We start from the raw sequence: 12,394 nt of genomic DNA, 5'->3' as shown, positions 1-12,394 counted from the left end.
TGTCCACAGCCTCTTATTCTTCCTGCTGCTTTACGACTTCACCTGAAACTTACTCCCTCGTCTCAAGCTAAACATGATAAAAACATGCTAGCTTGATGTATCTTGATAAGGAGATGTGGAAAAGTTGAACCTCAGGCAAAAATGTCTCTGGACGCTGACTTGAATAATAAAAAGAAGTTTATTACAAAAGTTCAAACATCAAAACAGATTTCTGCAGAAAAATCTGGAGGTCCCAAAACCAGAACGAAGACCCAAAGACCTGATGTAAAGTTCTGTCTTATATATGGTTTAAACAAAGAAAATTCCTCAGTCCTGTATCCTCCAATCATAGAGTTTGTATATAGGATGTTCGTGTGCATAGAAGACATGTTCGTGTGTGAATCCAGTCTGTAGGACAGAGAACCTTATATGGTAAATCTTGAGTGTGTATCATAAAAATGCTATGCTTAGATCCCTCAAGCTGCTGTTAGCTTACCTCATATCACAGTTAGCTAAATGTGCTGTTAGCTTGCCTCATATCACAGTTAGCTAAACATGCTGTTAGCTTGCCTTAAATATCACAGTTAGATAAACATGCTAGCTGCTGTTAGCTTGCCTTATATCACAGTTAGCTGAACATGGTAGTTGCTGTTAGCTTGCCTCATATCACAGCTAAATGTCCTGTTAGCTTGCCTCATATCACAGTTGGCTAAACATGCTTGCTGCTGTTAGTTTGCCTCATATCACATAGCTCACGTGTTCACTTTCCGTGTGTTTTTTAAAGCTACTAATAAAGACTAAATAATGTTTTTAGCAACAAACAGGTGACCAGAAGGTAATTTAGCTAAAAGCAGAATTTAAATTTTAAAACGAGTTTGCTATGACATCAGAGCAAACAGAATAATTGTTTTATTGTACAACATTATTATGGTATTTATAGTGTTTTGGGCCCTGTTTACACCACCATGCTGAGACTGTAATTAACGCAAAAGTTCTGGCGTCTCGTTTCCATGGTAACAGAGTTTTGGTAGCTAAAACAGCAATGATTTAACAACGGCCTCCAGAGTGAAATTCTCCTGCAACTCAAGGCGAGTCCCATCAGTGGAAACTAGAAGTGGAATCTTTTGGCCACAATGATGTCTTCACGTCATCTTGCACAGTCAGACCCTGCGTACAAAAAGCACAACAACAACAATGGCGGACCTCCATGTCATGCTTTTTAATTTTTATTTGGTCTGTTGAAACAAAACCTGTTTCTGGTAGAACATTTATGCCTCAGCGAAGATACAGCGGTTACATGCTCCAGACAAGCAGCAGTTAGCACACAAAATTCTGTTGTTGTGTTTTCTGGCCTTATGAGGATACAGTGCACACCTGGGTTTCACTGCCCACTAGAGGCCTTGCATACGCACTACAACGCTTCTGGTCCTGTTTTTGACACAGTTCTCACCCAGCTGTAGTAAATACGCAAAGGAAAAAGTTCTACATTTTATGTGGAAACGTTGAGTAAACAGGAGGAAGTAGCTAACTGCTCTCACTGCAACACTACCTAGTTCTTTTAATTGCTGGTGGTTCATTCATTTCAATACTATTCAGACAAATGACATAAGTTTTCCTAGATTTTAAGAGAGCAGATTTTAAGAAATGTTTTGCAATTTATAGTTAATCCTCTTTTTAGCTTTGAATAAAAAGGACCCAATTTTATATGAACAAGTATCTGTAAACATGTACATGTTAGTTTCTTTAATTGAAATCAACCTTACCCCATTTTAAGGAATTCCCACAGTTTAAATTACATTTTACAGCGTATCACCCTTTTTGGAAAGGAGGGTGTAGAACCCCCTTTATTGGGAACAAACACAAGCGTTATGGGAATGTAGTGAACAAACTGGAAATATGGGTGTCTTGGACCAAAGTTTCTTCAGGACAAAATGTAGAGGCAAAGTTACAGAGAAGTAACTTCAATGTCACCGCTGCTTTACGGAAACAAAGCAGAGTAACTGTTAATGATGAGGCTGATCCCTGCAATTTAAAGGTTATTACAGACTGTGGTGCCAACGCCAGCCACTGCCTTGCTAAATGTCTGAGCAGCAAATGTTCAGCCTGACTAATAATGATTTGCGATGACAGATCAGAGGACTGCAAGCGTGAAAGTCCCCCATTATGTGCTTCATATATCACCTCAACTAAAGAGGCTTCAGTGTGTGGTGAGGGCTTCCCATGAGGCTTCGCTGCTGTCCTCTCACACCTGTTACACTGATTCATCAGAAGCAACAACTCCAGGCAGAGCTGTCAGTCACAAAGCCTGCTCTGTTGCAGTAAACTGGCTCTAAGTTCATTACAGCTCCATGAACTGGAGGTTCATCAGCCTGGACCCAGCCCCATCTGATTGTTCATCTCTACATCCTCACAGATTCTCTTCAGACATCAACTAGTTGCATTTGAGCCCTAACAGGACAGTTGTTCTGCATCACTTAACACGACTCACGGTTGCAGGCCATTTTCTGAATGTGGTAATAAATAGCTTGAATAAATCTTCATGAAAGTATAATATTTACCTCAAAATGATGACCTTTTGGTTTAGGCCTAATCTGATCCACTTGTTTTAGTAAAGGAGCTGCCCAAACTACTTTCCCAGAAGTTTAGGTTTTAGTTTTCATGGAAAGCACCAGTATGGGAGCTGGATGAAGAGTCCTCTTCATTTCCATTCCAGCTTTGAAGATAAAGTAGTATTGTTCTAACTCTTCAAGCCCCAAAGCCTCTTTGAATAGAGCAGTGGAAGGGTCAATAGTCAAATAAACTTTGATGACATGCAAGCTAAGACCCCTGCGACCTCGTGGTTCAACCCCTTTAACCCCCCAAAGCTCTGTGTCGACCCCCACGCCCCTAAACTGCCAGAGAGCAGATTGAGCCGTGAAAGGCTGGAGTTCGCGGGAAGTCCGACAACTGCCTGGTGAGCCGTCTCTCAGGACCAAATCCTCCAACATGTTTACTCAGTGCTCCAAGATTAGCTCCCAGATTCCAGGAAGATGAACCTGTGCCAGCAGGCACCATGCGGCCACCGTTTACATGGCGATTCAGTGCATAGCGCTGTAGTGCAGACCAGTCAATAAGTCAGCAGATTAACGTGTGGATGAAGGAGGCCTGCATTTTTTTATATTTGGTGAAGGAAACTGATTAAATAATGGAGGATGTTTCATTAAATACATGTATTCTGCTTTAGTTTTCATAAAAGGTTTTTATCAACCAGACTAGTAGTTTGTCCAGCCTATTAAAGTCTGTTTGCTTTGATTTAAGCTGCATTAAAAAGCCGTACTCAGGGCACATGAAGCGTTGCTGCACAGTGCTAAGGTTTCTATCGAGGTTCTTGATGGCCAGGGACATCTAGGGAAACCAGAGAAGGTAGAACGGTTGTATCTGTCTTTACGCCTGAGGAGATGACGATAAAACAGAGGAGGGAAGTCTGACTGGATAAGACCATGCTAACAGTGATCCATGTACACAGACGTCAGATCACCTGCTTTCTAAACATTCATGTATGACCGGTTTCTCTGAGCTTATATGTAGAGTTTATTTATTCTACAGCAGAGATTTAGATGGAAGTTACTCTGTTCTATTAATCTCTTATGCTGACACCTATAAGGAGGGTTGGTGTAATTTTTAAATATTTATATTGAGGGAAATTAATTAATGCAGAACAATCGATCTGATCATAAACTGTGATTATGTCTGACTGGTTGTACCCAGTAAATAGCGATGACACCCCTGGTCTCTCCTTAAAGATGATGCTTCACCACAGACGGTAGTCTTTCTCTTTGCCAGAGCTACAACTTCCACCACGTTTTCTACATTTTGACTTGATAAAAACTTTTAATCTTAACTACGTCATGACAAGTTGTGTCTTTGCTCTACGGTTTTTATCTGACTCTAATGAGCCTCTTTCATCAATGCTCTCCGGTATCTGAATGTTTCCATCTCTGGTATCCTCGTCTCCAGCCAAGGTTCAACACCTTCCTGTCATCTTCTTTCACAGAGTTCAACAATGGAGCCCTCACCACCCAGAGCTGCCCAGAAAAAGGACAAAATGGACAGTAGCGGTTTCTGCGACCTCCCAAAGAAACCCTCCCCCTCCGAGACCAGAGGTAAGGTGCATTTAAAACCTTTTTACTAAGCTGAGACGGCTCTGGACTGCGGTCCAGTTGCCTGTCGGGCCGATGCATGATGAGCGTTGAGCAGAGGTCTCGCAGGGACCCATCCAGGGGCCACAAAGAGGACCGATGAAATATACATTTCAAAGACGGTGCTCCGTCTTGGGAGCTGATGCTCGTGGCTCTCCTCGGACCTGATAAGGTAGCTCCAGGAGTCAGAGGTAACTTACAGTAAATGTCTGACAGGAATTCTAAATAGACCTTAGAGAAGCTTCATTAATGTGAAGCGGACCAGCTGAGCTGAGGCTGGTGTATGCCATGTAGGAGTGTGCCGCCATCCCAGCCTGTAAACGTTAAGGAAAAGCAAACATGACAAGATGAGAGTGGGGTGTTGAAGCAGGTGAGGAGGAGTGTTTGTGTTGTTGAAGTAAATGAAGAGTAGCAGCAATCCTCTCTCACAGGGGAGGGCCAGGCAGGAGAGAAGACATGTTTTAAAGATGTCAGCGAACGTGTGATGAAAGCTCGGGATAATGAGGCTGAAAAACCTTGTTCTTACCTCCAGAGTATAAAAGTGGCCGGGCTGGTGGAGGCGAGGATGACATGAAGCTTCAGAGATTGACAAGGATGCAAGCTGATTGGCCGCCTTTGAAATGCAAATTAAACATGTGATTTAGTGACACGGTTACTCATTCATGAAGGGCTTGGTGGCCTGCCATTATAAAGAAACACTCATTAATTGATAAAGAAGAGACAAAGCTGGAAATGGAGCCTAAAGTCCCAGCGCATCATTACAGCTTCATACAACTCGGTTCTCTGCTGTCAGCTTTCATTCGACGTGCTGCAAACATGGAAAAAGCTGCATCTTTTTAGGTTTGCTGCCACTTCCAACACTTCACCATACCTGCCTGAATCTCACATGAACCACGCCTTCTTCGGTACCAGACTAAAACCTAAAAACGGGCTCCAGAGGCTCTTCATTCTGGGCTTTTTCCTCAGACTATGGCTAATGCTCTTGGGCAGACTGTTTCTTGTTGTGTGGCTGAGCTGAACTCAGACGTAGTTCTGAACATGTGGGGAGCAGTAATCCAGAAACTGAACACAACAGGACACAACAGAAACTGAGTGGTGTGGATCTCTGCGTGACCACTTTTAGCTCTTCTTGTAGCGCAGGATGTCACGGTTCTGATTCCACCACACTGCTGCTGTTTACTACACCACTGCTATCGGAGCCGGGCTGAACCAAGCTCTAAAAGACATTTAAGTTGAGCAAAGGCGTCTATTCCACATTTGGTGTAAACGTCTACATGTTGCCAAAAACTGATTTAACTTGCTTATTTATCTAATATTTCACCCTGAGGTATTCCCACATGATATATTAATAGAGCTAAATTCTGAAAAGTTTTACGTTTATGTTTGCAGTTGTTGCTTTAAATTGTCTGAAGGTCTGTGTTTAGGGTTAATATGGTTCATGAGTGTGTTGATTTGTAGCTGTTTCTTTGTCTGATGCTTTTATTTTATAGTTCTTCTTTCTATAAGGATTTTATGTGTGTGCAGCAATTTCTGAGCTTTGGTTGTTCTAAAGTGCTTTATATATATATGTTTTTAACTGAGGGGATGCATTAGAGAACTCAGACCAGATAAAGATGCTGAACATGTATAAAAAATATAAACATGGAGACAGATGGGACAATACTTTTATAGTATTTGAGGCTGACACTCCTGGGTATATTGTCGGCCTCAGACTCTCGGACAGGGAATCAAACCATTTTCGGTCAAATATCTCTATGACTATCATCATTTCTCCTCAGCTGTGCATCTCACATATTGACAGCTTTTTGTGTGATTTATAAATGAAGTAATAATAAAGACTAAACTGCTTGAGCTGAAAGCGATGCAGCACCTTAACAGTCAGGAAAACTTTTCATGTGGTTATAAAAACCAGACAGGCCTTGGAGCGAAAAAGGGGCAAGTACCAGGAGCTAGTCAGCGACTGCCACAGATGAGGCTGGGAGGCAAGGTGCTTACCTGTGGAGGTTGGATGCAGAGGCTTCGCAGGACAGTCCATCTGTAGGGCCTATACTGCACTCAGCATCACAGGTGGAAGGAAGAGGAGAGCCATCTCTAACAGCACAGAGGCAGAAGAAAAAACCTCCAGGTGACTCTGGATAAAGACAGGTGATCTGTGGGGGAGCTGCCAGGGCACATGCTGAGGCCTGATCAACCTCAGCAGGGTCGCCTGAGTGAGGGTGTCTGGTGTTCGAGAGACCCGAAACACCCAGTGACCTCAGGATACATCACTGATGATGTGCCCTGGCTTTGCATCAGAAGGTTTATCATTACAACAATTTACTTGAATTGTTTTTAGTTTTTTTTTCTCATTGCTTGGCATTTTAGTCCTGTCTGCTTTCAAGCATCCCTTTCTATCTTCACCTTCTTTGGAAAGATTTGGGATTGTGTTTGGATTTAAGGTCCAGTGTGTACGCTGACTGTAGAGGGATGCAAGATATCTGATTAGATCTAAGGATAGACAAACCTGCTAAAAGAAGGCTGGTGTCGGGAAGAATCAGGCTTGGGCAGGTTGCCATGGGGTTTTGGGGGAAACATCCACCTCTGCTGTAGCTTCTATTTTTGCCTGGACACCAATTTATGATGAGAATCTAAAATGACGAAAGCAGCTGCACTGATCCGACCTGCCGGTGGTAATGATGAACGTCCTGTGAAGTGGAGGCGAAGATGACACGGGAGGCAGAAAGAGACGTAGTGGATGCATGTTTTAAAGATGTCAGGGCCCGAGTGATGAAAGCTTGCTATAATGAGGTTAAAAGACCTTGTTCTTACCTCCAGAGTATAAAAGGGATGAATTTTGGTGGAGAAAAAGAGGCAGAGAGGACGACGCGTCGGTGGAGAGGCTGACATGGATGCAGAGTGACAGGCCACTTTGAAATGTAAATAGAGGAGCGGTTCTGTGACATTCCCTCGCTTTAATGAACAACCTGGTGGCCTGCCACTGTGGAGAAATCGAACATTAACTTTTCATACCAGAATATCAATGTAGGACAGTGTTACACGGAGATGTGTGATGCTCCATTCTTAGGCCTGGTCATCTTCAATATGTGAACAATGCAGTATCTGTGCAGCATCCTGTGCAGATGCTGCACAGAGCTCCTGCAGGGAAACGGCCATCTGAAGGGGCGTGTGCAGCATGAGGACCAGCTCTGGCTCTAGGGGGTCCTGAACTACGTTCTGTATAGGGCTGACTGTGGCTCTGGAGAGCAGGTCCGCCCCCACGTTCTCCCTGCCAGGTGTGAACTGTGTGGTAAAGTTATATGCTTGCAGTCTCTCGGACCAGCAATAGAGCCGTAGGGGCTTGTGACCAGAACCGGTTATGGCCAGCAGGGCTGTGAGGGCCTGGTGGTCTGTCTGTAACGTGAAATGGCGCCCGTACAGGTAAATATGCCACCTCTCACATGCCCAGACGCATGCCTGTGCTTCCCTCTCCCCGACCGAGTACTTCTGTTCGGTCGGGGTAAGCGACCGCAATGCGAACGCCACCAGGCACTCAACGTTCTGGTGGAGTTGGGAGAGGACGGCGCCAACTGCGGCATTAGAAGCGTCGCAGGTCACCAACGTAGTATGTTGAAATGGGCGAGCACCGGCGGGGAGGTGAGCTGCGATTTGAGTTAGCGGACTGCAGCAGAGCACGCAGGGGTCCAAGACCAGGGGGCACCCTGGCTGAGGAGGTACACAAAGGTCCTGTGGTTTCTGAGTAACGTGGGAGAAAACGCAGGTAAAAGGCCGTCATCCCTAGGAACGACGACAGCTGGCCGGGACAGGTAGGCTTGGCCAATCGTACTACGTTCAAGTGGAGTGGGCTCAGACCATCTGCGGTCGAGCGGAACCCCACAAACTCTATGGCAGATGCTGCAAAAACGCACTTCTCACTGTTGAGTTTGAGATTGTGGTGTGCGAGCACGTCGAGCACCCTGGAAAGGCAGTCGTCATGCAGGGTGGCCACGGATTGTGTCAGTGAGGCAGGGTGGGTCAGGGCCGGGTCGGGCGTTGGTAGCTGTGATGATAGCAGAGCCGCAGACTCCAATTGGAAAGCCATATCAACTGCTTTTGAGAGAGATAGTTCGTCTGGTGACATAAACAGTTTTTCCTGCAGCTTCGGGTTGGTTGTGTGCTCCACCAACTGATCCTGATTCATCTCGTCCTCCATGGTTCCAAACTTGCAGGGCCACGTAATGGCAGCCTGACTTACTGGGTTGTTGGTGGCACTGGCGGAAGAGGATGCGTCGGACCACCACGCTCTGAGGGGCGGTGAAATGGCCAGCCAGTAGCGTGACACAGTCCGCGTAGGTCCGTGCAGGGCCGAGCGTGCAGGAGATACGTTGTCCCTCGACGCCCAGGCTGTGGATAAGCATCGCCGTTAGCCGCTGATCTGGAGCATCAGCTAGGCCGATGGCCGCCACAAATGTCTGGAAGGACTCATACCAGCGAGGCCATGGAATCGGAGGTTCGCCAGGCAAGGCGAGGAACGGGGCTAAAGGTGAGAACAGATGCTCCATCCTCGTCGCCAATGTTATGTCCAGAAAACACGGACCACAGCGTTGTAGTCAACTAACTTTATTCAGCCTCGTGGCCACACGCACAACAACAACTTCGGAAGTGACCTCACACACGTGTCACACCATTCCGGTACCGTGCAGAACCGTACACCACAGAGAGGTAAAGTAAGAAGCAGTTAAGCAAACACAGGAGAGCTGCTGTACCAGGCTGTCATCTTAAAACCCATGCATTCTCTGGATTATCCAGAACTTAGGACATACAGTAAACACCCTGTAGATCATCTAGTTTTCGGAGATGGTTGATGTGTTGGTCCTAAACTGGAAGTACAAGCATCAGGTGAAAGCTGTGAACTGGGCCAACACTGGACCCGTGGAGCCAGTTCTCGCTCCAATATTCCTTCCAGTAGAACTGGGTGTTTACAGTCTGTCACACATAATTATCACAACCTTTATTTGAGCTGGAAAAGCCTTGTTGAGATAAAAAAAAATCTCTTCGTAAAGAGACGTTTAGCAGTAAATTTAGTTTCTTGAATATTTTAGCCGAGCCTGCAGCTTTCCTCTAAAGATTAACATTTCATTTATTTATTCTCTCATTTAGACTTAATTATGTTTCCATCTTTTAAAGGTGACTAAAACTGTTTCCTTTCAACTCTACATGATTTTAAGGAATGTTTTTGTAGAGTAAAAGTGGAAGAGTAGCTCCATTTTTCACCTTTTTAAACAAGCTCAGAAACCTCTGCTTTCACGGGACCTCGGCGTGACTTCGCTCTAGCTTCAGCTGCACTACTGTATATTTATATTTGGCCATTTTCAGCTGCTGAGTTTTTAATCTTCTCAGAGTTAAGAGTAAAGAGTCTTCCTTCCTATCAGCTTCATGTAAAAGCCTCCTTTTTTAATCTTAAACAAACAAGCAGCTTCGATTTGCTGCCGCCGTCTCCACCAATCAGATATCAGCGAAGAGGCTCCGGCGTCTGTGCTAAAAACCACAAGCATCTGCCACTGCACTGAGACAGAGCAATTACTTATCACAGTAATATGCATTATTATTCCTGTTGCCAGCTCCTGATAAGTCAATATGCAGCCAGAGAGGGACGCAGATGAGACAAGGTCCTTGAACCTGAGAGCTTATTCCAGGAAAAAGTACCCAATTGTAATATACTGCTGCTGTTCGAGGCCTCTTTTATTGTCGGCGTATGGTTTACTGTTGGCTGCAGAATTCCTGTCACCTAAGTCATGCCCACCTCTGAGTCCCGACGGCGGCTATATAACAGCCCGCCCTGTTTTATATTCCCGTCCTGCATTATTTATTTAGAACAATTTCCTCTCTATCAAAGTACATGGTTAATGCCGAGTTTTAATATGTTATTTACACATAAAAACAAGCTATTTACAGCAGCGTATGTGTGCAGAAGGGAGGAAAATGAATGGGCCCCCGTGCCCTTCTCCGATCTGTTATATCACAGTTTAACAATCTGGATTGCTAATAGAACCATTTATCATGGAGCGGTCATTTATTTTATGTGAGCAGCCCAGGTCCTGTTCCCAGAGGCCTATGGAAATGGGGTGCACATATAATGAAGCTCAAGTGAGAGTCACTTTGTTTAAAAAGTGGATACGCTGCGCTCCGAATCAATTAGAATGGACCCAGGTGCTCTAGACTCTTCTATCTGCTCCTTTTTGATGACCCCCCCCTTCTTCTTGCTCCATCCAGCCCTCCTGCAGGACATTTATGGGTTTTTGGAGGATGGTTCAAACTGGCTAACACAGAATAAAACTCGGCACAGTGACTTCTGGACACGAGTTCGGTGTCATTTAGCGACAATCGGCCCTGTCTCCTCCTCTGGCTAAGCTCAGGGCTCCACTGCCCGGCTAATAGATTCAGATGAGCTCTTGTATTTCCTTTGACAGCATGCATCTGTCTGCTTATACCACAGAGCGCTGATTTACACTATTTCTGGGACCTTCATGATCTGAAGCCCGTTGGTAATAACTGGGGTATTTAGAGGGAAAATATTATTGAGAGAAGCAGGAAAATGACAAAGAATCCTGCAAACCTTATTGATGTATGTGTCAGCTTGTGGACGCAGCCTTCGGAGGAATAAAGTCACACAGTATTAGGGGGGAAGATTTCCCTTTCTTTATATACATATGAGTTCAGAGATGTTTCATGAAGGCCTGGTTCAAACCTTATTTACCTCAAATTGGTTAAATTTAGAGTTATTGCCTTTTCTGAAAAATCCCCTTTTTTTTTGTTCAAGTAGGAAACACCTCACAGATGATCGCCATGAACTGTATTATCTGTATTATCGGTAGGACGATTCATACAGTCAGCTTTTCTCTGCTCCACTACTTCCCAACAGTTACAAAGTTACAAAAAGCTTTTGCTTTTATCTCACTGATGTTGAAGGGTCATGACTCCTCAGAGGAGAATGGGCAGGAGATGATAGAAAGGCAACAGGAAGTCTAATAAGCACTTGTTCTAACCAAGGTCTGCAGGATAGCATCTCCACTCAACACCCAACACATCCAACCTTGAAGCAGATGGGTACAGCAGCAAAAGACGACACCAGGTGCCTCCTGTCAGCTAAGAACAGGAAACTGAGGCTACAATTCACACAGACTCACCAACACTGGACAATAGAAGAAGCATCCTATCCCTTTTCATCATGGATGCAGCCAACAAACTTGCAGCAACTGTGTGATGCTGTCATGACAATATGGAGCAAAACCTCTGAGGAAGGTTTCCACCACCTGTTCTATCTATCACACCAAGGATTAAAGAGGTCTGACCCGGTACTAGAAGGTGGTCCTGATGAAGAGCACGATCTGGCACTAAAAGGTGGACCCGATGAAGAGGATGGCCTGGTACTAGAAGGTAGACCTGGTGAAGAGGATGACCTGGTACTAGAAGGTGGTCCTGATGGAGAGGACGACCCTGTGCTAAAAGGTCTGATGGTGGGTGTGTATTCTACACTCTTTCCAACCTTCCTATATAACATGTTGACCATGAGCACAATATACTTTATTAGAGGCATTAATCACTGTGTGTTAATGTTTGGTAGACAGAGTTAAAGGTTTGGTAGACGGAGTTAAAGGTTTTTGTAGACGGAGTTAAAGGTTTTTGGTAGATGGAGTTAAAGGTTTTTGTAGATGGAGTTAAAGGTTTGGTAGACGGAGTTAAAGGTTTTTGGTAGACAGAGTTAAAGGTTTGGTAGATGGAGTTAAAGGTTTTTGGTAGATGGAGTTAAAGGTTTTTGGTAGACGGAGTTGAAGGTGTTTGGTAGATGGAGTTAAAGGTTTGGTAGACGGAGATAAAGGTTTGGTAGACGGAGTTAAAGGTTTTTGGTAGACGGAGTTAAAGGTTTTTGGTAGACGGAGTTAAAGGTTTGGTAGATGGAGTAAAGGTTTTTGGTAGACAGAGTTTAAGGTTTTTGGTAGACGGAGTTAAAGAATTGGTAGACGGAGTTAAAGGTTTTTGGTAGATGGAGTTAAAGGTTTTGTGGATGGAGTAAAGGTTTTTGGTAGACAGAGTTAAAGGTTTTGTGGATGGAGTAAAGGTTTTTGGTAGACAGAGTTAAAGGTTTTTGGTAGACGGAGTTAAAGGTGTTTGGTAGACAGAGTTAAAGGTTTGGTAGACAGAAATAAAGGTTTTTAGTAGATGGAGTTAAAGGTTTTGGAAGACTTAGTTAAAGGATTGGT

At 44.5% G+C, this 12,394-nt stretch overlaps 1 protein-coding gene across 1 annotated transcript in view; it reads left to right on the top strand.

Annotated features, from left to right (window-relative positions):
* Window positions 1-12,394, top strand: part of LOC121635251 (zinc finger protein GLI2-like) — an 87,633-nt gene that overhangs the window by 10,495 nt on the left and 64,744 nt on the right. Inside the window, exon 2 of the mRNA XM_041978361.1 lies at window positions 4,013-4,121. Coding sequence (XP_041834295.1) covers window positions 4,022-4,121 — 100 coding nt within the window. The 5' untranslated portion in view covers window positions 4,013-4,021. The remainder of the gene's footprint in view (window positions 1-4,012; window positions 4,122-12,394) is intronic.

This window comes from Melanotaenia boesemani, chromosome 24, assembly GCF_017639745.1.
Source record: "Melanotaenia boesemani isolate fMelBoe1 chromosome 24, fMelBoe1.pri, whole genome shotgun sequence".
Taxonomy (NCBI): domain Eukaryota; kingdom Metazoa; phylum Chordata; class Actinopteri; order Atheriniformes; family Melanotaeniidae; genus Melanotaenia; species Melanotaenia boesemani.
This window is presented reverse-complemented; position numbering and strand designations above follow the sequence as displayed.